Source organism: Ostrea edulis, chromosome 4, assembly GCF_947568905.1.
Source record: "Ostrea edulis chromosome 4, xbOstEdul1.1, whole genome shotgun sequence".
In the NCBI taxonomy this organism is placed as follows: Eukaryota; Metazoa; Mollusca; class Bivalvia; order Ostreida; family Ostreidae; genus Ostrea; species Ostrea edulis.
In genome coordinates, this window is record NC_079167.1 from 32,253,672 (window position 1) to 32,278,865 (window position 25,194).

Consider the following 25,194-nt stretch of genomic DNA (forward strand, 5'->3'; position numbering starts at 1 on the left):
ACATTAAGTATACATGGGATATCGACATCCGGTGAAATTAGTAGCCTCGATTTGAGTGAGAATATTAGCGTATCCCATAATTTTTGATAAAGATGGCGGAGGTATCGTTTGAAATATTGTTAAATCTGTATGGATTCCCCTAAAATTGAAATTTATTACTTGATTTTGAGCAAAGTTACCGTTGTATTTTAAAACATTAGGCATTAATCTTTTTATCCTGTTGATTTTAAGGCTTATTTTTTAGTTTTGATGGGTAAATTTGTAATTTAACTGGCGCGAAATTAGGTTTTCGATTTAGTGTACGTCGGTCATTTAGTTCACATAGGGCTTTCCCAATGTTTATGTTGGGAACATTTGAATGTTCAGTTGTGATGATTTTGATTACAATTTTATTTTCAGGCTGGTACAAGTGAGTCCAGCAGCCCAGGTAAGATTTACTTAGAATTGTTTTTACCACAGCTTATTTACCCCCCCCCCCCTTTTTTTTGCAACCGAGGACATCGGTACCTGTGTAATAATTAATGGCAATGATTTTCTTCTTCATGAATTGACCATCTGACTCTATAATCTACGTGAAGAAAGTACGATTTAAGTACCATTCTTGCCACAGAAAATGCACTGAAGTATGTTTATATGATTTATTGTGGTTCAAGGGCTAGATTTTTTCTGAATTTCCAAGCTTATGGTTATTTAATATAGCATTATCGAAAGAAAGGGCTTACTATGGAAAATTTCGTAAGCCTTTAGGTTAACTTAGTGTTCGGAATTGGCTGAAAGACAATTTAGTATCAACAGTAATGATTCGTGGCAGAATGGTCAATTGATGACGAAGGCCATTGACTGGTAGAGGTAAAGAGCGTCTGAGTTTGATATCAAAATGAACAGTTTTGAACTGCTAGCAAATTTTAGGTCTTAGTTTTAAACAAGAAATAATTAAATTTTTACTAGCAGTTTCTTCACGTTGATTATTATCAATGGATATTTTTTCCATGGAGTAATTTGATAGTTAATAACTTGTTAAGATTCGGGAAGGGATGAGTGTGTGTGTGTGTGTTTAGTACTTGTTTTTTATGTGTCTGTCCACAAAAACTTTTAACTTGGCTATGGTTTTTGTTTTCATATTTTATATGTGTATTCCTGTTGGTAAGACCTTTAGGTACTAAAATTTTTGACCTACTTTTGACAAACTGTTATGGCCTTAAAAAAATAATAAACCTGTGTGTTTCCGGTAACATCTTCAAAATAAGGGTTGGTAGGTTGTTCATTTTTCTTTTTTAATATATATATCCTCTAAACTTCCTGAAACATGAATTTATCTCGGGAAGAGTTCCCATGTTCCTCCCCAAAGATGCCTGTCAATGTTTGACAGTGCTACAAGCATTTAAGCATGGATTTAGCTTCTATGCACTTTTAAAATTACGATTTGCAAATTAGATTGCAAATATCGAGCTAATTGGATATTCCTCTGACTCTCAGGGTTCCAACTTCGACTGAATACCTTAAGCAGTCTTCGCGCTTAATGATTTTTACCACAAGCCCATAGATGGTTTTCCATCGAAGCGATTAAGCAAGAGTTATTTCCCATTGGTAGCCATATTGTAGGTTAACATGCCCGGATTCCTTCATTATTCAACCAAAATCAGCCTTGTTATTCTGGTCACTGAGGTGGAGATAAACTGTTTTTCTTATTAATATACATTTGTTAATGCATCTTTTACTTCATAATTGCAATATTGCAAAGATTTCCCCCCATATATTTCTGCCTTACATGTTTGAAATATGGTTGCCTAAAGAGGAAAATCCACCAGTTTGACCTTCAAGATGGCGGCCAAGGGGAATAACTCTGGGGTCAAAATACGTCATATGAAATCCATCTATTGGGCAAGTAAGAGTGAAAAATTTGGTAACCCAAATAAATTTTACTAGCTCAAGTGCTATTCAAGAATGATTTAACACGATTCGAATTTTCAAGTTTGAACATTTTTATTATGTACTACAATTAGTGATGAAACGATTGTCGCCGATGATCGATTGTCGGTCGTTCAGAGACCTACGATGCTACTAATCGATTACAAAATATAAGTCGCCGACATCGTTGACCAAACAAAATCCGGAAATCACTTCAACTTTGTTCAAATTTTATTTTCTGTATGTCAAACCCGATCAAAAATAAGCAAACAAAATGGCGGGAGATATGAAGGATGGTAACAACAATGACATTCAACAGTCAAATAAAGGAGCCTATCTCTGATATCTTTGATACATTGAGATTATAGATAAATTCCATTACTTGATATATTAGAATTCTGATTTATTTACCAGTGAACAAATGAAACAAAGAAGAATTCAAATGTTTCCATACATTTAATGATTCTGTTACATATCATTTGAGGGGAAAACACTTAAATGCCAATTCCGATTATAATCGATTATTAATCGATTACATGTGTCCGATTATTGCCGATAATCGATTGTGGTTTTTGGTCCGATTGCCCATCACTAACTACAATACAAGTTTAAGGCGAGAGTTCAATCCCTCTTTCAACTTCCAATTGTCATTTCAGTCAGATTCTTCGCCATCGGAATCCTCCAATGTCTTAATTCTTCTAGTTCTTCATCACCACTCTCATCCTTAAAAAAGTAAAAACTAGGGTTGTTAAATTTGTAATAGTCTGAAATGTCTGATGTTGTGGTTTTTTACTTCAGGGTAAAATGCTTACGCCATTTTCTGTTTCTGTGTTCACTTACAGAATCAATTCTGAATTATCTGAGCCGAACACGAACTCACAATTTGCAATGCTTTCCTTTCTGCACCAAATGTAAAATACAAGACCATCACTGAATTCAAGCCAGGGGCAGTTCTTCTGCCAAACACACAGATCATTTTCTTTGTTTCCTCATACCTCTTAGCACCAACTTTCTCTTCCTGTTGTAAGAACTGGTCGTTTCACCGATTTCCCACCGGGAATCACACTCTATTAGCGGAATCATAATCTCCGCCGGAAATATGTACTTGCCCACCTGGCATGCGCGTAGTGATGGGCAATCGGGGGGGGGGGGGGGGAATTAATCGATGATCAGATTAATCGGATGCACCTTTGCGATTGATTAATTGAAAAATAATCGAATTTGAATGATTTGAAATTTAAGGCATAGATAAATTATATTTACTTTATTTTGTTACCTTAGATATTAAGTTAATTAGAATAAAATCATTAGATGAAACCAGTTAATGAGTTGAGTTTTACATATATTATAGTCACTATAAATGTCTAGAGTAACGTCAAATATTTTTGTAAAATTCACTTCTGGTCAGCAAATACGGCTTATTAGCTGTTTTCGTTGTACAGCGTTTTTCTCAGAAACGGTTAAAGATACAGTCATCAAATTTTCAGGGTTAATAGATCTTACTTTGTAGGCGTGCAGTAGGTGGTTAAGAATGTCGTCCGACACTTCCGGTCGTCACCGGAAGTGATTAAATGAATCATCAATTTCAAACCTTTTTCTTTAAAATTGAAACCTATATCGGTTTACTAGGTCTCGTTCTAATTCTCACAAAATGTTGACCCCACCGGAAGTTGAATCTCCAACTTCCGGTTATATCAAAGAAAGACTAATCATTCTCTCATTTTTCAGTGCCATAAATCTCGGTCATAAAACAAGTTAATGATTTGAATTTTACATATGTTATAGACACTATAAATGTCTAGAGTATATTTAAATATTTTTGTAAAATTCACTTCCGGTCGTGAGATATGGGGTGGATATATTGAAGCCTTGTTTTTTCAGTTTCTCAATAATGAATATAGATAGACGCTTGAAACTTGTCGAGTTGATGAACTAACATTAGTCCATTGTACACATACATTCAATTTTTTCGTCCGTCACTTCCGGTCTATACCGGAAGTATTTAAAAAAATGTTGATTTTCCGATTTCTTCGAGTGATTTCTCAGAGATGGCTGGATATATTTTCTTTAAAATTTCAGGAATAATGTCTTATGAAATGACCTTGCCATTAAATATTTTTGTTTTTACAAAATTCACTTCCGGTTGGAAAATATGGCCGATATTATGTCTCTCAACAGGAATTTTGTCCAGCATTTTTCTTGGAAAAGGTAAAATATAGGTTCATCAAACATTCTGGGATGATCAATCTCCGTTTATATGCGTGCAGTAGGGGGTTGAACCGTCACTTGCGTAACGTCTCTGTTGGAAATTTTTCACTCATATGGAGACGTCTAAAATCATAATTAGAAATTTGAAGTAAATAATCCCATACTTTCGATTTTATTTTCCCGGGATAGGGATAGATATCTCGACTTTTGTTGTTCTTATGAGATCCGGGTTAGAATAGAGTCTCATTATCCCTTGCATGTTGTAAGAGGCAAAATCTCGAGGCTCTGTGTCACAGCAGGTGTGGCACGATAAAGATCCCTCCCTGTTCAAAGACTAAGCGCCGAGCATAGGCCTAAATTTTGCAGGCCTTTACCAGCAATGGTGACGTCTCCATACAATCTTTATTATCATTCAATCTTATCGGATGATTCAGCTTCGTCAGCCATTTTTGATTTTAGATAATTCGCGGCAGGAATATTCATATTATTAAAAATATTACTGACGTCGGCGATTTTCGATTTTCAAAATGACAATCGATTATTCACATCGTTTCAGTTATAGTGACCGACAATCGAAAGTCGGCGACAATCGGTACATTACTACATGCGCGTTAATAATTTTTGGTAGCCCGACCCCAATTTTACTAGCCACAGTCATCGGGCTACCTCTTAATTTCGAAGACTGCTTAGGTGCCAAGTGGGCCCCTGAATTAGAAATCCTTTTAGTCCACATGAAATTTTAGTAGCCCACACACATGAAATTGAGTTATTTGGTTTGTTGTTTTTTTACAAGAAAAAAGAAACATCAGGTCACATTGCAATTTATTCAAAAAATGAAAATATCAATATTTAAATTCTGTTTCCTTCTCCATAATTTTTAGCCGAGTTGCAACGCAGTTGAACTCTGCTATTGGTTTGGTGATGCGGGCGGGCGTCAACAATTGGTTTCCGGATGATAACTCGAAAAGTTTACAATCTAATCAAATGAAACTTTGATATATTGTTGGGTACCAGGTAAGGAAGACCCCTATTAATTTTGGAGAAAATGGTCAAAGGTCAAGGTCACATTGACCCAAAATAGAATGAAAATTTCAGAAAAATTTGGTTTTTGGATGATAACTCAGAAAGTTTAAATCCGAATCAAATGATACTTGAAGATATTGTTATGTACCAGGAAAGAAAGACCCCTATTGATTTTGGAGAAAATAGGTCAAAGATCAAGGTCACGGTGACCAAAAATAGATTTAAAATTTTTTTTAAAAAATTGTTTTAGAAGGATAACTCGAAAAAAAATTTAATTTGAATCAAATGAAACTTGGATATATTGTTGGATACCAGCAAAGCAAGGTCCCTATTGATTTTGGAGAACAAAGGTCAAGGTCACAGTGACCGAAAATAGATTGAAAACTTCTAGACAAATATGGTTTCTGGTCAGTAACTCGAAAAGTTTAAAACTGAATCAAATGAAACTTGGTTATATTGTTGGATAGCAGGTTAGGAAGACCCATGCAACTTGGCTCATGCAACCCTGGGTGCATATATTGATTTTTTCAAATACCCCTCTCTCATTTCCACTCTCATTCCGTCAACCTAGCAAAAATATCGGAGTTCATGGACTTTATGATCTTCGCGGCGTCTGACTTTAACGCACCTTCTTCAGACTTTTTATGTGATTTTGAAATTTCTCAGCTTTATGATGCTGTCAAGTTTATAACTCTGGCAAGCTGTCACAACGATTAGACCTTTCGTGTCATGTTTTGTACTAGTCCGAAATATCTGACGTTTTCCTGCCTTTTTTTATGATTTTGATATTTGCTGTGCTAGGAAAAGTCAGATATTTCGGACTAGTTTTGTACTCACAGCATGTCATCCCCTTTTTGCCGTCATCAAGCCATATTCTCCATTTCTTTCCACTTTGGTAAAAGCAGACGCTTTCTTTTCGTTTAAAGTAACTCTTGCGTTGTTCCAACTTCTGGTTTACATTTTGGAAGGTTTGATACCCCAGGAATGTCTCGCCAAGTGGCGAAACCTCAATTGGAAATTGAACTTCAATTCAATCAGTCGGAAAGAAAAATGTTGATCGGATAATTATGGTTGCCAAGTGGGCGACGAGAACAGAAATTTGGGGTGCCCACAAGCAAAGTATAGTCGTCAATGCGAGTGGGCAAGCGGTAATTTGGAACCCTAACTCTTACCCCTGCTTTTTACATTGTGAGATCAGGAGAGTCGGAGCGGATTCCATATTTAAAAATAGAAATTCAGTCACAACAGCTGATTTCACTGCTTTGCCTAACTCTTACAACTTTTTTTTCCGCGAATCTGCCTTCCAAGATGCAAGGATTCAGTTATCAGTTGATCATCATACTGACTGACACCGATACGTATTTTGTGTATTTCTGTACTGATGTCATGTGCAAACAAATAGAATGGCGGGGAGGCAACCTAAACCAAAGTAATACTTCATTTGTTGGTGTTAAGTTCATTTAAACGGTGATGACATATTAGTCATGATTAACTTGTAGAATAATCATCCAAGCGCTGAATTATCACGTCTTGGAAGGAAGACCCATGAAATAAAGTTTTAAAAGGTAGACAAACCAGTGAAAGCAGCTGGTGTCGCTTAAATTCCCGCTTTTTGATATGGAGTCAGCTCAGAATCGTCCCCGCGCATGTCACATTGAGATAGTGATAATAAGAGTCAAAGGAATCTCGGTTTAATATTGAGCTGGCAATGGCCATGCTGTTTGTTTTCTATAGTTTTTAGCCTCCACATTGGAAAGCAATGCCAATGTTGAAAAAACACGAAATTCTAGATTTTCTTATTTTTTCTCTCCGCCAACCCATTTTTAAAAATTAGGGCCAGTGACTCAAAATTCAATTCAATTGGTTTACCAGAAACACAGAATTTTTTTAAAAAATTTAAGGCTGAAGGCTTTTTTATTTCACAAGTGTATTCCTCGTGACAAGACCTTTCTTAGAGTACCATAATTACTAGGCTGCCACATGGGAGCATCTTGTTATTGAATAAAAAGGTGTAAAAATTGAAGACTACATTGAAAGTACGGATATGATTTATTGGAAAATGTTGTCTGTTATCAAGAAAAGTTTCCTTTTATAGACACTGATCGTGATTTTGATCCCTCGGCGGACATGTTGGTTCATGATTATGATGATGAACAGACCCTGGAAGAAGAGGAGGCCCTTAGTGGAGACAGCTGTTGTGATGAACTGGGTGATCTAGAGAAGGTAGGTGTCTACATCAAAGACAGCTGTTGTGATGAACTGGGTGATTTAGGGAAGGTAGGTGTCTATAACTTAAGACGATTATTTAGTAACGGTGGGGATTTAGAGAAGATGGGTGTCTATAATGCATGTAGTTGATAATAACATTGAAAATGTTCACCCCGAGAAAACCATTGCCAACCAAGACACAGGAAAACAATGTTTTCTCAAACATTTCTCGGCCAATCAGACCCAAGTATTTTTACATAAAAGTATATTAATATCAGTTGATTGCTCTAGTGATGAATAATGTGATTTAGAGAGGAAGGTTGGTACTAGGGAATTTGTCTTACAGTGAACAGATTCTGGATTACATTGATTAATCAGAAAAGGATATATACAAATGAGATGGAAGTGTTTAATTCAAGATATTTAAAAGCAGCTTTCATATGACAACTTGAGTTTCATTTTTATTTTATGAATGATTGTTGAAGCATTTTATAATGGTGACCTTTGATCTGTAACAGGAGGGAGACATGCCTCTGGAGGATTTGCTTGCAATGTACGGCTATGGAGGCGGAGTTAGACCTGTGGTGGCCGAGGAACGACAGGATACACGCTCGAGTAGCGAGGAAGAGATTCTGAGTAACCATGATCTCACTCTGGACAAAGATGAAATCGCTCGGGACATTCTGAAGAACAGTGACGATGATGATGACAAGGAAACTACTGCACATGAACTCCTCAGTAGTGTGTCTTCCTCACAGACAGCCAGGCTCCTCAGATGTAAGTGTCCTCAAAACAGATAACACCATGATGTACCTATCACCTTTTACTTCAAGGTCAAATTGTTGATTTTTACTACTTGTTCATAATGGCTTGATATGATTGAAATCTGGATGCGAAACTTAAAGACCATGATCAGCACAATGTAGGTTTTTTTTAAAGGTCTTGATTTCAAGGGCCTGGGCCTTTTCAATTGAGAAAAATAGCAACATTTGCTTGAAATTGGGGAAAATATTTCTTACAAAGAAGTAGGGAGAAAACCAATCCAGAGTGCATTGAGGTATAATTGGACACCTTCTGACTTTCAATGTGGTCAAAGCTTATCTCATTCAAATAAGAAGAGGCCAAAAAATCAGGTTTACTTAAAGGAAGTGAACATGAAAATGTGACAAAGGGTTTAAATTTGTCATTTTGATGTATATAATGAATTCTGAAAATCATTAAGATGTAGCTTTCTTTAGTAGAGAGATATTTCATAAAGATTAACTAATCTTTTCAATCCTTGGGAGCTGCCATATTGAAAAAATTATTACCTCCCTGCTGGGTTATCTCTTAGCATCAATTAGAGGGCAGCACTGATGCTGATGTCAGTAGGACGCCTTGTGTATTTTTGGACACATTGTAAGCATCAATGTTAAAATGTCATCAGCAGAGAGTGAATTAGATATGGGATATCAGTTTGAACCTGATGTTACAGAGGAAGAAATTGTTTCTCAGAATAATTCTTTACCAGCAATTGATTTTAATGAGAGGGGAATTTTCCTTGATTGGTGTGCTTGTGGAAATTGTAGCTATGAACATTCAAGGGGTGCCTTTGTTGTCATGAGTTTGAACATCTTGTGTCAGATTACATAGATATACACATAAAATGCGGTTCTCTACATCATATTTGACATGGTGTGTCTAAGTCCTGTTATAATTGATACAGCTTACATTTATCCATGGATTTATGTATCCAGAGAGGAAGGGTCTCAGAGGACTTGGATAACAACTTGTTAAACAAGTAAGAAAAACACGAAAATGAAAAATACCTTCTGTATTCACATGTATTAAAATCTAAACACAACATGGCATTTGTGTGTAAACATTTCTAATTACACACACACGTGATAGAATACAGTAACAATTCTGTTGTGGGAATGCTATCAAGATTTATGACCTACAGACAGTTTATAAATTAGGTCAGCTGGGGGGGGGGGGGGGGGGGTCAGAGTAGTTTTACCCTCATTTGTTGTTAAGGGAGCATTTCCTAAAGAGCACTGCAATTATAAAGGATTTCTTGAAACCTCAGACTTAGATACAGATTTTGAATAAATAATTTTTATTAGGTAAATAAATAATATAACTGTCAATTGCATCTCCGAAATTTATCTGTGGTCCATGTACATCAATTATTATAAAATATATAAAGTACATGCCTATATTGCAATACTTTTATGACACAGTCACATTAATTATCTCCAAATATTTTAAAATCTAATAAAATTAATTGATTTGGAATCTTGAAATACATGTATAACAGTGCTTCTGAGTAAGTTCAGAAGTTGGAGGAGCTGGAGATATTTTGTGGGAGTGTTTTCTTCTTTTTCTTAATGCATTGTAATTGGATTTGATTTCAATTCTTTTTCCTCCCAAACCTTATCCATCAATTCTAATATGAATCCATAAACTTCTTGCTGTATAACAGTGACCCAGTCAACAACAGCAATGTGTCTCATCTACGTCAGAGCAGATGCATACTGGGAAATAATGGATGACCTCCATAAACCTTTTACTAGAGTGTTTAATTGATAAAATCTCGTAATAGAAACAAGCAATTTAGAATCAGGCCACACTATTTAGTTTCAGGTCTATTTATTACGTTTATTATGCAACAAATATTTTTTTCATGTTCACTTCCTTTAACAATTTTGAAGCAAAAAACTGTAATCTGTGGGCCTGTGAAGAAGTTTTTATAAACAGTTAAGCTATCCTGCTTGATTTGTTTTCATTGAGCAAAAAATGGGGAAAATACCTGCTTTTTAGCATTGGGAATGAGGCCTTATTTCAGCCCCCTACAGACCCTTAAAAAATCCCTGATAAGGCTAATACTGAACTAAGGCAATCTGATATGTGTTACGATTCCTGAGATGCAGTACAGTACATATCGCAATACCTTTCATATCAATAAAACACAAGGATAATGGTCAACATTCACTTTTCGATGTATTATCATTCATTCCGGGGAGGTGTACGAGGAAGCTTTCTCTATTTTTCTTTCATTACACGGACCTGATATTGATCTGTGTATACCATCATTGTTATTGGTTTACCTCTTTGTCTTTCTGTTCACTTTGCCATAACTCTAGACTACACATGATAGAAACTTCTGACCTGTCAAGATCAAAGCAGTAAGACACCAATAAGATCATTTGCCACAGATGGAATTTGCTGTTTCACAAAGACAACTTGGTTTTCTAAAAGTTGTATGCAAAGATTGTCATAGAAACTTGTGACAATACCCTAGTTATGCTCTGCAGATGTGTAAAAAAAAACAAACTACAGATTGTCATAGAAACTTGTGACAATACCTTAACTAAGCTCTGCAGATGTGTAGAAAAAAGAAAGGTTTCTCTCTCACTCATTTTATGCCAATTAAGCTATTTTACTGTAGTACATGTATATACTACCATGTGCTGTTACTGTAGTGTTGAAATATGTGTTATTAGGGCCCCGAATGAAATGCGGGAAGCCCTATAGTAATCACATTGTCCGTCCGTCTGTCCGTCAACACTTTCTTTGTGACACGATAACTCAAACAGTTTTTATCGTACAGTTTTCAAATTTTGTACAGAAATAATGTACAATAAGAGGAAGAAGCCTATAGATTTTGGGGTCATTTCACTTTGTCTGTATGGCATGATCTTTGTTATTATGAACACTTTCTTTGTGACACGATAACTCAAACAGTTTTCATTGTAGTTTTCAAATTTTGTACAGAAATACTATACAATAAGAAGAAGATACCTATAGATTTTGGAGTCATGTCACTATGTCTGTCTGTTTGAGTGTCATCATCTTTCTTATTATGACCGTATCTATTTACCACAGTCTAAGGAAGATAATTCAATTTGAATTATGATATGCATTGTATTGATATATAGAAAATTTACAAGAAATAACTCTACAACATTGTGTATGTGTATATATTTGGGTTTTTTATGTGATATAAAACAAAAGCTTGATGTTACATGTATATTGAATCAACACGTCGTTCCCAGTCAACAACTTTTCGATCGGGATCAGAATATGAAATAAAATTTCTTATATCCGGTTGCAAAGTGAAACTGCTTCATCAAGTTCATGCTTCAAGTTATTGAATTATGTAGTAATTGCACGTTACGCATTAGAGAACTGTTCCTTTTGATAAAGAAAGTCACAAAATAGATACAAAATGAGTGTACCTTATTCATTACTGTTACTGAGCTTTCATCGGTGAAAATCTCGAAATGCCGATGTGTTTCACTGTGCATGTTGACGATAAGGTCCACATTTTCTACATGAGTTTTTTTTATATTTGCTTATGAATTTTTTGCGCATACATGGTGTGTCTCAGCTAGGAATAATGGAAACTTCCTCACCTAAGTATGTAAAGACATATTCTATTAATCCCTATTTTTAAAAATATAGAACACTTTTATCAAATGACAATGTGTTTGAAAACGGTTAGAGCCCTGATGTCAGAATTTCCTTTTCCAAGACATCAATATGTCAAATTCATAATCCTTTTCGAATAGTATGTACCATATTTTGTACCAGTTATCCATTTTGAATCCCCTATTGCAATGGGATTTAGTTGCACTCTGCTGTGTTTGAGTGGATGAGTGTGTGTCAAACAGAAGTAATTTAAATTACATAGGTCTCTCATAAATATGCTTCATGATTCCTTTTTCACAAATTGGCATTCCAATGTATCTTTATATATTATTAATTCTAACATATATACCAGCCCCAAACATTGCTATATCAAATACAGATGTCACTTTCCTCTAATAACCCTCAGCAGGGCCCTTGCTGACCGTGTCAGTTTTCTAGTTACTATAGGATATGAATGGTATAATACCATGTGTAATGATTGTGTTTTCTACTACAGCCAAAAGTCAAGAGGGTAGTGATGACGATTCAGAATCTGAGGAGGATGTAGACTACATGCCCATAGAACCTGTGGATGACTGGAAAAAGGTCAGTATAAGATTCAATTCATATTGTTAGTCGGGAATATTAGGTTGATCGTAGATGTGTGGTTATTTTCATTTTTAATGATTATGCTTAACAATGCTTCATTTTATATGTGGATTATTTGTTATTGTTGCAGACAATCCAGGTGGGATCGGACTATCAGGCCTCCGTTCCAGATGGTCTCTGTAAATATGGAGATGCTCCAGGTAAGGTATCTGATGCAAACGCACCATCAAGAAGAAAGTGAAATGAGTCTATGCATTGTTGAATTTACATGTCAACATGAAGTCACAGTGTACTGGAAAAACAAACAAAAATAAAATTCCCGTTTGAAAACTTTCTTGAAAACTGTGGATAAAGATGAGATTTTTAGAAATCTTTAGTTTTGTATCATATTCATTATGTTCTGACTGAAGTAAATATTCCTGCTTTTGTAGCGTATGAAAATGAAGATCGTCTGTTGTGGGATCCATCAAAGATTGAAGACCCTGCAGGTACTGTATCAGGCCAACTGAAAAATACGATTGTGTTAGGGTAGGGGTGGAATAATATACAGATATTACGATATCTTTCTTTGATTATTGATATTCAACCCACTTATGATACATCTGGTACCCTTTCATTTCATTCAATCCACCAATCATATTACGTCTGGTTCACACTTCCATTTTCCAACTCCACAATTGATAGGTTGTTTGTGTATCGTGTCATACAGATATTAAAATGCTTGTGTCGTAAATGTTATTTTAACAAGAAATAGCCATTTCTCTTTTTGATATATTAATCATTTTTGTCCGAAATATTAAATGTACATACTTGTTTTCCAGCTGTAGAGAAGTATTTGGAGGAAGTTAAGAATCAGATCATGCAGAATGGTACAGGAGCAAGTGCTCTACCAACCGGGGCCCATGTTAGAGATGATGAACAGGTAGATACAACAGTTGTATATTATAATGATTTTTACTACCGAATGAACAATACAATTACAAATGAATATTTCCCCTTTCACAAGTAAAAATTTCTCTTTAATTGTAGAAACTACACAGAATTTTATATTGATTGATTTGATTTAATATAGTTTAACGTCCCTCTCGAGAATATTTCACTCATATGGAGACGTCACCACTGCCGGTGAAGGGCTGCAAAATTTAGGTCTATGCTTGGCGCTTATGGTCATTGAGCAGGGAGGGATCTTTATTGTGCCACACCTGCTGTGACACGGGACCTCGGTTTTTGCGGTCTCATCCGAAGGACTGCCCCATTTAGTTGCCTCTTACGACAAGCAAGGGGATACTGAGGACCCATTCTAACCCGGATCCCCACGGGAACAATTTTATAAGATTTTTTACAAAAATCGTTATATATATATATTTCAAGTCATTTTCTTTAATAATCAGTCTTGCAATATCATTAAGAATCGGTAATCAATCAGTTTGTATGCTTGTTTTGACTTATTATAATCTGAGGATGTCCCCCTCCCCTGGAAGCTCACAACTGCATTCTAAAAAACAATCCCCTTAAATATGAAATGAGTAGTAACATCTTAATGCTGGTTAAAACCCTGGAAGTTTATTTTGACAAAGTTGTTTCTGTGTTGTGGGCACTGCATGTATCTTAGTTGTTCTCCTGTTGAAAGCACTTTCAATGTGTTGTTCTTCTATTGTAGGCATTGTACATGTTACTACAGTGTGGACATAATATAGAGGAAGCCCTGAGGAGGAGGAAAATGCAGGCTGTCCCTCCCACAGGTAGGAGTTCTTGTTCCTGCTGCAATTGTCCTATTTGCATTTATGACTTAAAATGTTATTATAGCTTGACTGAACTAGAGGCTAACATGCCTAGTCTATCAGAGCTGTGTGCATTATGTGTAATTATCATGAAATGTGCTTAGTAGTCAAATTTATTGTACATTGTGAAGGGGTTTGGACATTTCTGAAATTAGACAGACAAGAAAACAATCTAGGAAATGCATTGTTCAAGTTGTTAGACGTTCGTTGAATATAGACTTCTCAAATCCCGAAATCTGTAAATTATCTCTCATTATGATGTTATCTCCTATTGTATTTTGGCTTCATAAACTGCCATGATTTCTTTAAGATACGCTAAGAATGCAGCTTTTTAGATTTGTCCAATTTTTCATACCCCAACACTTGTGAGTGATCTAGTTTATATTCCCTACAAAAGAAGAAGGGGGGGGGGGGGGGGGGTGTTGTTGGGTGTTTGAATCAACATGACTGTCTATCTGTAGATATGAATTTGTCCCAACATCTGAAATTAGCAGGTGAATTTTCTTGAAAATATGTACACTCTTTATTCTCTCTCTCTCTCTCTCTCTCTCTCTCTCTCTCTCTCTCTCTCTCTCTCTCTCTCTCTCTCTCTCTCCCTGGAAATTCTTACACATTATTTTTCTGGGAGTTATGCCTCTTTTGAATGTAGAAATTTCTGTTCTTTTTAGTGCAACTCCTTTGAAACCACATGACAGAATTTCAAGGAACTTTGTAATTTATAAAGACATACTGTATAGATGTGCATATTTGCAAGGAATTCTGATGTATGCAACCATTTGAATTTGTGTTGAAAGTGCCAACAATTTGATTTGAATGTTATGTTTTGTTGTAGGGGTGAAACGATACGCCTACCTCACGATACGATACGTTTGACAATATTTCACTACAATACGGTTATTTTCGATACAATGCAGTCATATTAAAATAAAGCAATTTAAAAAAAAAAACAACTGGGCTTTAATAACAACAAACAAAATATTTCCAGACCCGAGATCTAAATTTGGCCGGTGGATTCCTTAAATTAATGTTAAATGCTCCTAATCCACTTGCCCCACTGTTGACATTGTTATTACTGTCTTTACCGTCTTTTTCATCGTCTTTTGGATCCGCCATCTTGAATTTTCTGTAATTAAGTGAATCTCGATCTCGATCGAAAAAGGGAAATTGTGACTTTTAAAAATAACCTGTATCGAAATTAACACATTTTGTACCGAAACCAAACCGGGCAATTTAGACCGCGGAGAACCGATACCGCGGTGAACCGTTTCACCCCTATTTTGTTGAAAGGGAGGAAACAGGTCTGTTGATTGTGCTTTACTAAACTAAGCAAATGTTTTGTTACTGAAATTGATTTCCTGTTGGTTTGTTGTAGATCCCATGAGTTTGTGGTCAGAGGAAGAATGTCGAAACTTTGAGAATGGACTCCGAACATACGGAAAGGATTTCTACCTCATTCAGCAAAACAAGGTTAGTTTTGATAATTAAGAGAAATATAACCATTTAATGTGAAAGTGGCTTACAATAACACCATTTGAATACTGTACTATTACTTTGTAGGTTAAAACCAGGTCGGTAGGAGAGTTGGTGCAGTTTTATTACTTGTGGAAGAAAACAGAGAGACATGATGTGTTTGCCAACAAAAACAGAATAGAGAAGCGGAAATATGTTTTGCACCCAGGGATAACGTAAGTACTTGGTTTACACCTAAGACTTTAGTACATGTTTATGTATACAATTGTTAATCTGTTTATTTGTCAAGAAAAAAAGATTTGAGCAGTAGAGATTGAGAGGTGTGAAGAATTGAGATTGGTGATTTATTTTTTGTAAAGAAAATTGGGGTTTATTGTGTAATTTCGTTGCTCAAATATAATGAAATTAAGAATAAATCATTATGCCTCGTATATGACAAGAAATCAATGCTTATGCAGTTGCATGTTAAAATGTTTGATATCGATTGAATTTGGTCGTTTAAATTGCTAGCTGAATGTCTATTTAATATTCATTCTGGTATCAGTTGTGCACACAGTTAAGTGGTGGTGTGACTTTGTTGATGCAATGTAATGAGATTTTTGGATTGCAGGGACTATATGGAGCGATTCCTGGATGACCAAGAGAGTCCAATACCTGCTCCAACCAGAGAGAGATCTGCCAGTCCTCTCACCTCCCTAATCTACGGAGACCCCAAACGCAATCATCTCAGACCGCCATCGGAGGGGGAAGGGGCATCTTCTGTACGTATTGAGCCTCGGCTGCTGGACGTATCGGGAGCATCTCCGACAGTTGTGACGGTCAGTCCGGACATGAAGCGGAAACAGACTGCCACAAGTTCATCCTCAGTTTCAGTGAATGGTGTGTATGATACAGGGGAACCTGTTCCGAAAAAACTGAAAACTAATGGTGAGAGTTCTCACTACGAACTCCAGGAATCCTACTCAGACAGGAGTGGACTGGACAGTTGTGTGTCATCATCTCAATCATGCAGCACAGTGTCCAGTACGTGTGACTCAGATTTCCCTAATAGTGCTGTTACCTTTATATCAAATGACAACATTTCCTCATCTAAGCATATATCATCTGGGTCTGTAGCGACATAGGACCTAGAGTCTGTCATTTGTTATGTTCTTGTAGTTGCCATTTATGATTTCCAAAGGGAATGATCATCTCATCCTAGATAGGATACATGTTTCAGCATTCATGAAATGCTATTTGTCTTATTTGCAATATTGTTAACTTGGTTCATGAGAGAGATACAAAGATATGTTTGTACTTGTTGATTGTGAAGTGTTTAAAACACTGGGCCAGTGACTAAATTAATGTAAAAGATCTCAACAATGATTATTTTTCCTCTGTACAGTGTGTTTTAATGCAATGTTTTTGGAGCATCATTTATATAATTTAAATGAATATCTCTCTAAAACAACACAATGATGCAAATAACTGGGTGATTTTTCACTAAAGGGGAGTATATGTTCTGTAAAAGTGTAACTCTTAATTCATTTCTAAAATTGCAGTTAAGAAAAGTTAATAAATTTAAGCAATCGATGAAATTAGCAAGAAGAATTTGCATGAAAGTGTACAAAAAAGTTTGTGCTAAAGGGTAGGGCCCAGAAACATAGTCCATATTTAGAAATTGTCTCATTTCAGCAATTCGAATATGTACTAGATTTTTGATATAGCAGTAAAGCTTTAGAGCTTGTTCGGCCCTTTCATTTTACGATGGTAGTGATAAGCTTGAATGTGATAAACACAAAACTACAGATCTTTTGTACATAGTCCCAATACTGTAAATACATAGATTATTTTTTACTTAGGAGGGAATGTGCAGTGTGATGTTTTTAATTTTATAATGAATTTGTTGAGAATGGTGTACCTGTAAGATGAAATGTTGCAATTTGTATATTCAAGTATTTTAACTAGAAAAGGTTATACATATAAATCTTGAAATTGTCACTTCGAATGAGGGTATAGATGTATATTTTCAATTCGTGTTGATTGTGACATTTTGTATGTCAGATTATTTTTATTTGTTTGTTTTTTTTGGTTATATACATTATACTAATCTTCACTGTAATCAACCCATTGTAATCATTCACTGTCCTTTGTGAGATTTGTCGTTCTACGTGCATTATGAGGGACTATGTTCTACTGCAGGGAAAAAACACACACATATACCGGTAACAGTACTATGAGAATTCCCAATGATGGGGAGATACTGCCTGTCCATAATATTGTAAATATTCACACCACATCAGCATTTAACTTTCACTCATATCCAAAGTGTTATAACAATTCTCTGAATGTTAGTGTCATCTGTTCCAAGATTTGACAGGGAGGGAGGTGGGAATTACTTTGTAAATCCTTAAAATGGTATTGTTATGCATCAATTCAGAATGTTTCATAGTTTATTGGTAACTATTATTTATTTCATGTACATGTGCATAGAATGAATTTAATTCTATGTAAATAAATTTTTTACCAAATATTGTACACTAGACTCCTTTGTTTCTGATTATTAAGAAGTGCTCAATCTGATGTATATATGTTATCCTCCTAGTCAGAGAGTTTGAATAACTTAATTTACTCAACCAAAATAAAAATGATTGCCACCAATCTAATTAAAATTTGCTGTTTGTATCTGCCACCCAGTCTCTGAATGGATCCTCTACCAATTTTACATGATAATAATAAAATGAAAATATTCTTCCAAGGAATTCACTACCTCTTAATAAATACCACAACCAATTTTGTTAAAGATTTCTCTACTGCTCTGAATAAATTAGTATTGCTTCGCTCAATGTATTCACTACCACTTCTGAGGATTGTATTTGTCCAGTTAAAGGCTAATTAATGTGCATTAGTCACTCCTTTAATTATGGGTCATGTTTTTGTACAATTCAAATAAGACAAGTCAAATGCAATGGATGCATTACAAGGAATTATCTTGGTTTACCTCAGACCTTAAAGCAAAGATATTGGTGCAATCTTTGTACCAAGTAAAGTTGGCATGATTTTTTGTCCTGCATTATATTGAATAAACATCTGATGGGCGTATCATGTGCCGTAAGATATCTGACGAGTTTATCATATGCCGTTAAACATCTGACGAGCTTTATCATGTGCTGTTAAACATCTGACGGGCGTGTCGTGTGCTGTTAGATATCTGACGGGCGTATCGTGCTGTTAATATCTGACGGGTGTATCATGTGCTGTTAGATATCTGATGGGCGTATCATGTGCTGTTAAACATCTGACGAGCTTTATCATGTGTGGTTAGATATCTGACGGGCGTATTGTGTGCCTTTAAACATTTGATGGGCGTATCGTGTGCCGTTAAACATCTGACGAGCTTATGTGCTGATAAACATCTGACGAGCTTTATCATGTGCTGTTAGATATCTGACGGGCGTATCATGTGCTGTTAAACATCTGACGAGCTTTATCGTGTGCTGTCAGATATCTGACGGGCGTATCATGTGCTGTGCCAGTGCACTGCATCTCTGCATGTGGAGGGATGGTTTACGAGGAACGTGTTGACTTGGTATAACCTAAAATGATTCCAGTCAATCATATTCAAATACCAAGGTTACTCTGTCATATCTAGTTAGATAAATCCAACAATGATTCTTTGGAAACGTTGGCTAACATTGGAAACTTTTTTTTAACCTAATACAAGATTTTACCACATCCTTACCGAGGGGATTAGGTATTTTACATAAAATGCAATGTTTTATACAGTTTTACTTCACAAAATTATTGAGGCTTCGGAAACTGTATAGTTTAGAAATGTATTTTAAAAATTATCAGGCGGACGATTTATTTGTGAATATTCACATTTTCCAATGTTTTTGTCTTTGATGTCTTTACAAATTGTACTGATAGACATTCCTTCCTGAATGCTTTGTAGGAGTGATTAGTACGCGTATGAATCTTGATAAATATAGACATGTATTTTCAAAAATGACATTTATTTCTTAATTGTGTTTTAAAAAGCGAAGACACTATTAAAATAAATAAAGAGATCGAGAGTAGGATAAACACGAACGCCCGGCCCGGAAACACCAGAGGAGGAGTGAGCACCCCCTATAAACCGGTGAGCCATATATCTTGATCAGGTAAATTGCGCAATCCGTAGTTAGAATCAGCATGTAAAGAACGGCATAAAAATTTGTATGAACATACATGTTTATGTGGAGTGGAGCGGACCAGAAACCTTTGACTTGGAAAGATGCCTATTTAATTGACTGGACATTATAACAACCGAAGAATTTGCGAAACTGCTTGCTTTAAGAGGTTCGCACCTTAGTTTTGTAATACTTTTTGTCAATTTTTTGGGAAGTATATTTTTCATTTCTAGATTGAGGAAAATTGGGAAATTAAAAAAGAAACACTGGGGTGATAGTGCTTGTTATTGAGCTACAGTGTTTTAAATTTGACCTTTTTACACTTGAAATGTACTCGAGATTTATTTAGACTTGAATATTGCCTGTTGGTGTCAATACAACATAAGCTACACAAACCAACTATTACATAAAACAGATACATAATCACGTCTTCTAACAATAAAGATATAAAAACAAGTTTAATACTAGTACATTGGAAATAAATAACGACTTTTTTGCACTTGATATACGGAAAAATTCATGATATAGAATTTTGAGAGTTAAAAGAACATATTAGGAGTAATGTCAGTTTCAAAAATTGCACATAAATTACAAGGTCTTTTTAAGATTTTAAATGGAACTTAAAAAGTGGCGATTATAGATCAAATTTTTGAATTATTCCTAGACTTGAATTTCGGTTTTATAATTTATGAAACAGAATAGAATAGAATAGATTTATTTGCCAATCATTTTCCCACTAGGAGCATAACATAGTTGAGACTTGAAACTAAATCAGATGTTGTACATGTAATTCATTAATTTGATTGATATATTTTTTCCAGATAGAACACCGATTTTAAACAAGAGGTACTGTGAGCAATGCTCATTAAGAATACCCCCCGCTTACCCCAATCTCCCAAAGGGTGTTGTTAATAGGCATAAATTACCTCTTTCCTGAGTGTAAAATATGGTATGCCTTTGTAGAAGAAAATGGAAGATATAGTCCGAACACAAATCCATGGCATAAACCTATAATTTTGACCTTGAGATCAAAGGTCAAGGTCATAAAGAGGTCATGAATGTACATGACACATAGTCTCATGGTGATACACCCATGTCTTATGGTATGACCATGTCAAAACCCTATAATCAATTTTAACCTTGAGATCAAAGTTCAAGGTCATATAGAGGTCATGAAGGTACACGACACATCGTCTCATGGTGATACACTCATGTGTCAAATATGGTATGCCTATGTCAAAGAACAAAGACGTCATGGCCCTGACACGAATTCATTGTAAAAACCTTTAATTTTGACCTTGAGGTTAAGGTCATATGGAGGTCATGAAGGTACATGACACATCGTCTCATGGTGATACACTCATGTGTCAAATATGGTATGCCTATGTCAAAGAACAAAGAAGTCATGGCCCGGACACGAATCCATTGTAAAAAAAAAAACAAAAAAAAAACCTTTAATTTTGACCTTGCTGTCAAGGGTCAAGATCATATAGAGGTCATGAAGGTACTCGACACATCGTCTCATGGTGATCCACCTGTGTGCCAAATATGGTATGTCTAAGTCAAAGAACAAAGAAGTTATGGCCCGGACACGAATCTGCACAGACAGACAGACGGACGGACGGACGGACAGACAGACAGACAGACAGAGTGATTCCTATATACCCCCCCCCCCCGAACTTCGTTCGGGGGATATAAAAATTAATTTACCCGAAAGTATGTATAAAAATTCAGTATTTCGGTCGGTATAAAAAAACTGACGATATATTGGACAAAACAGAAACTGTAAATTAAACAATCCTTCCGCCATAAAATGAAACAATACTTCCGCCATAAAATATAGTCCCTGCCAAACCCTTTCAAAATTTGAATTGATACAATTTTTTTTCAACTGAATGGGGTTATGTAGTAGGTGTACGACATGTTTGGACCAATGATATCAGTATTGAACCAGTGCATATAAAGTTATAGCATCCTCCGCAGTTATGCCCAAAAGCTGGGGAGCTAACTTCCTTAAACGGGACTGTTGAAACCTTTGTCAGTAATCTGTTGAAACCCCTCTAACATCAACTCATTTGTCAGAAATCTGCCTCGATTTAAAAATTGATCATATGCAGAGAAGTGCCTATGGGGAAATGAGAAATTATTTCCTTGTTGCATGTATGAATAAATGATTTTAAAAAGGATATTTAGACATTTTTAAAAACCTTAATTTCTGTTATCAATGCGTTTCATTTTATTGATTGTTAGTCAAATATGATTAGAGTACGATTTTATACGAAGTTTTGCAAAACAACTGGAATGGAATGACAGTCTGTTATATGAGAGGAACTCGTTATTGAGTTTCCGTGTATTAATTAAATTTATAAACAAAAAAGTTATTTTCGTTTAAATATGCTACAGCTGCAATATAATTGCTCGCGTCTGTGGTCATTTTAGAGCTTTATATAATTTTGGTATATGAACTTGCATCTATGTTGTGAGTTCGACCCTTTTAGGCATCGGTTGTTGCTGGAATCTATCGATCGATCGATGGGTCGATCTTGGTTTATCAGTGACCAATCTCATGACTCCTATAATTAATACAAAATTAGGAGTCCGGCAAAAACGGACCCCTGGTCACACCAGAAGTGGGATGAGGTGCCTAGGAGGAGTAAGTATCCACCGTCGACAGGTCACACCCGACATTAGCCCTATATTTTGATCAGGTAAACGGAGTAATCCATAGTCAAAATCGGTGTGTAAAGATTTCGCTGACTTTAAACGAGACTGCTGAAACCCCTGTAACATCAACTTATTTGTGACCAGCTCATCTTGGTTTAAAACCTGATCATACGCAGAGCATGCTCTTACGTGTCGAATCATTATCAGTTAAGAGGTTTAAATACCATATCCAGGTGATAATGGAATATTGCTACATAAATCAATATGGAATGGTGACGATATTTTCTGGTTTAGATTTTACGTTTTATCTAAGTAAGTATAATAAATAACGCTTACCTATATTATAAAATGGTTTGTCGTGGTGTTGTCATGGAAACATTAAGTATTGAAGAAGAAGAAAGAGAAATTGGAAATAGAATCCACGTTCTACTCAAAGAAACCACTCCGAATGAGGAAGCTCGAAGTTATTGTTGGAATTTGTTCACTGAAGTGCGATCTTCAAAATAAACCAACAAGTTTTGCGAAACACTTTGAAGCTAGGAAATCAGGGTCATTATTTGTGTGATTTTTTCTGCATGGTTCCCTGTCTCTTCAGGATAGATCTAAATGACTTGATTAGGAATAGAATTCTTCTTGTCAATAATATTCTAATTCTAATGTGATGCTTGGGGTTCTGTTTAAAGATGGGTTGTATTTAGATATTTTTATCATAAATTTGTATTTTGCCGCTTATATTTTTTACATACGGTAAATGAAACTCTATCGAGTAAATAGCGCATTGTTGATGTGTCATATATATTTCTTTTTGGAAGATCTTGGTATTGAACATCCATCATAGGTGCCTCATAGCTTATGTCTATCAAGTGATTCGATACGCGAAAGCATGTTCTGCATATTATCAATTCTTAAATCGAGGCAACCTACCGACAAATAAGTTGATGTTACAGGGGTTTCAACAATCTCATTTAAGTTAGCAAAGTAAGCTTTCTCAAATTCTATGGTCGTCATAATGATCTTATTTGCAAATGCAAACCGTCCTTATGTTGAATATCGTCTGACGTTTCTTACTAATTGTTAGGCCGTTCTATACATACTGATTTTTACTTCGTATTACTACCTGATCGAGATATAGGGCTCACGGCGGATGTGACTGGTCGATAGGGGATGCTTACTCCTCTTAGACACATGATCCTACCTCTGGCGTGTCCAGGGGACCGTGTTTACCCTACGTCTTATTTTTTTTACTCCATATGGAATTTATGAGATTGATCTCTGTTTGTTAAATCTCTGAGTAATGAATTATGTACGATCTTTACCTGTATGATGTGTCTAAGTACTATTACACGACCTCATATCCATTTCCTTTTTCATTTCCCGACCTTTAGTACTTTTTGCAAATATGCACTCTATATATGGGATATAAGACACGCAGAAACCGCCAATCATGTCCACTATCCGTGTATAATCTTTGTTTGTTTTATCTAATTAACATTAACAATCATGTCCACTATCCGTGTATAATCTTTGTTCGTTTTATCTAATTAATATTAACAATCATGTCCACTATCCGTGTATATTCTTTGTTCGTTTTATTTAATTAACATTAACAATCATGTCCACTATCCGTGTATAATCTTTGTTCGTTTTATCTAATTAATATTAACAATTATGTCCACTATCCGTGTATAATCTTTGTTCGTTTTATCTAATTAATATTAACAATTATGTCCACTATCCGTGTATAATCTTTGTTCGTTTTATCTAATTAATATTAACAATTATGTCCACTATCCGTGTATATTCTTTGTTCGTTTTATCTAATTAATATTAACAATCATGTCCACTATCCGTGTATATTCTTTGTTCGTTTTATCTAATTAATATTAACAATCATGTCCACTATCCGTGTATAATCTTTGTTCGTTTTATCTAATTAATATTAACAATCATGTCCACTATCCGTGTATAATCTTTGTTCGTTTTATCTAATTAATATTAACAATCATGTCCACTATCCGTGTATAATCTTTGTTCGTTTTATCTAATTAATATTAACAATCATGTCCACTATCCGTGTATAATCTTTGTTCGTTTTATCTAATTAATATTAACAATCATGTCCACTATCCGTGTATAATCTTTGTTCGTTTTATCTAATTAATATTAACAATCATGTCCACTATCCGTGTATAATCTTTGTTCGTTTTATCTAATTAATATTAACAATCATGTCCACTATCCGTGTATGATCTTTGTTCGTTTTATCTAATTAATATTAACAATCATGTCCACTATCCGTGTATAATCTTTGTTCGTTTTATCTAATTAATATTAACAATTGGGGGACTTAAAAAGCGAATGTGTTGAAATGTTACGGGTGGCGAAAAGGATAACAAAGATATGTTAAATGTAATATGAACATTAGATGAAAGGCGAAGATAAAGAACAGTGATCAATCTTAAAACTCCTATAAGCAATACAAAATAGAGAGTTTGGCAAACTCAGAACCCTGGACATACCAGAGGTAGATCAGGTGCCTTGGAGGAATAAGCATCCCCTGTCGACCGGTCACATCCGCCGTGAGCCCTATATCTTGATCAGGTAAACGAAGTAACACGTAGTCACAATCAGTATGCCAAGAACGGCCTAACAATCGGTATAATAAATGTACGGCTAGATTCATAAGCAAAATGAAAGGTCCTCGATGCAAAACAAACTGTCATGAATGCGAAATAAAACAGCCATTCTCCGAATTAGAGTAAGCAGTCATTCTCCGAATT

At 35.4% G+C, this 25,194-nt stretch overlaps 1 protein-coding gene across 3 annotated transcripts; it reads left to right on the forward strand.

Annotated features, from left to right (window-relative positions):
- Positions 1-61: 61 nt before the first annotated feature.
- LOC125669872 (mesoderm induction early response protein 1-like) lies at positions 62-18,116 on the forward strand. 3 transcript variants are annotated; one of them, XM_048904709.2, is made up of 12 exons: positions 62-101; positions 400-427; positions 7,235-7,362; positions 7,866-8,124; positions 12,257-12,345; positions 12,479-12,548; positions 12,780-12,836; positions 13,170-13,270; positions 14,009-14,090; positions 15,502-15,596; positions 15,687-15,814; positions 16,210-18,116. In XM_048904709.2, the coding sequence occupies exons 1-12, from the start codon at positions 93-95 to the stop codon at positions 16,721-16,723; spliced, it is 1,560 nt and encodes a 519-aa protein (XP_048760666.1). In that variant the 5' UTR covers positions 62-92; the 3' UTR covers positions 16,724-18,116. The 3 variants fall into 3 exon arrangements, with proteins under 3 accessions (XP_048760666.1, XP_048760664.1, XP_048760668.1); XM_048904711.2 differs by lacking the exons at positions 62-101; positions 400-427 and adding exons at positions 1,867-1,885; positions 4,998-5,130; XM_048904707.2 differs by lacking the exons at positions 62-101; positions 400-427 and adding an exon at positions 560-1,885.
- The last annotated feature ends 7,078 nt before the right edge of the window (positions 18,117-25,194 follow it).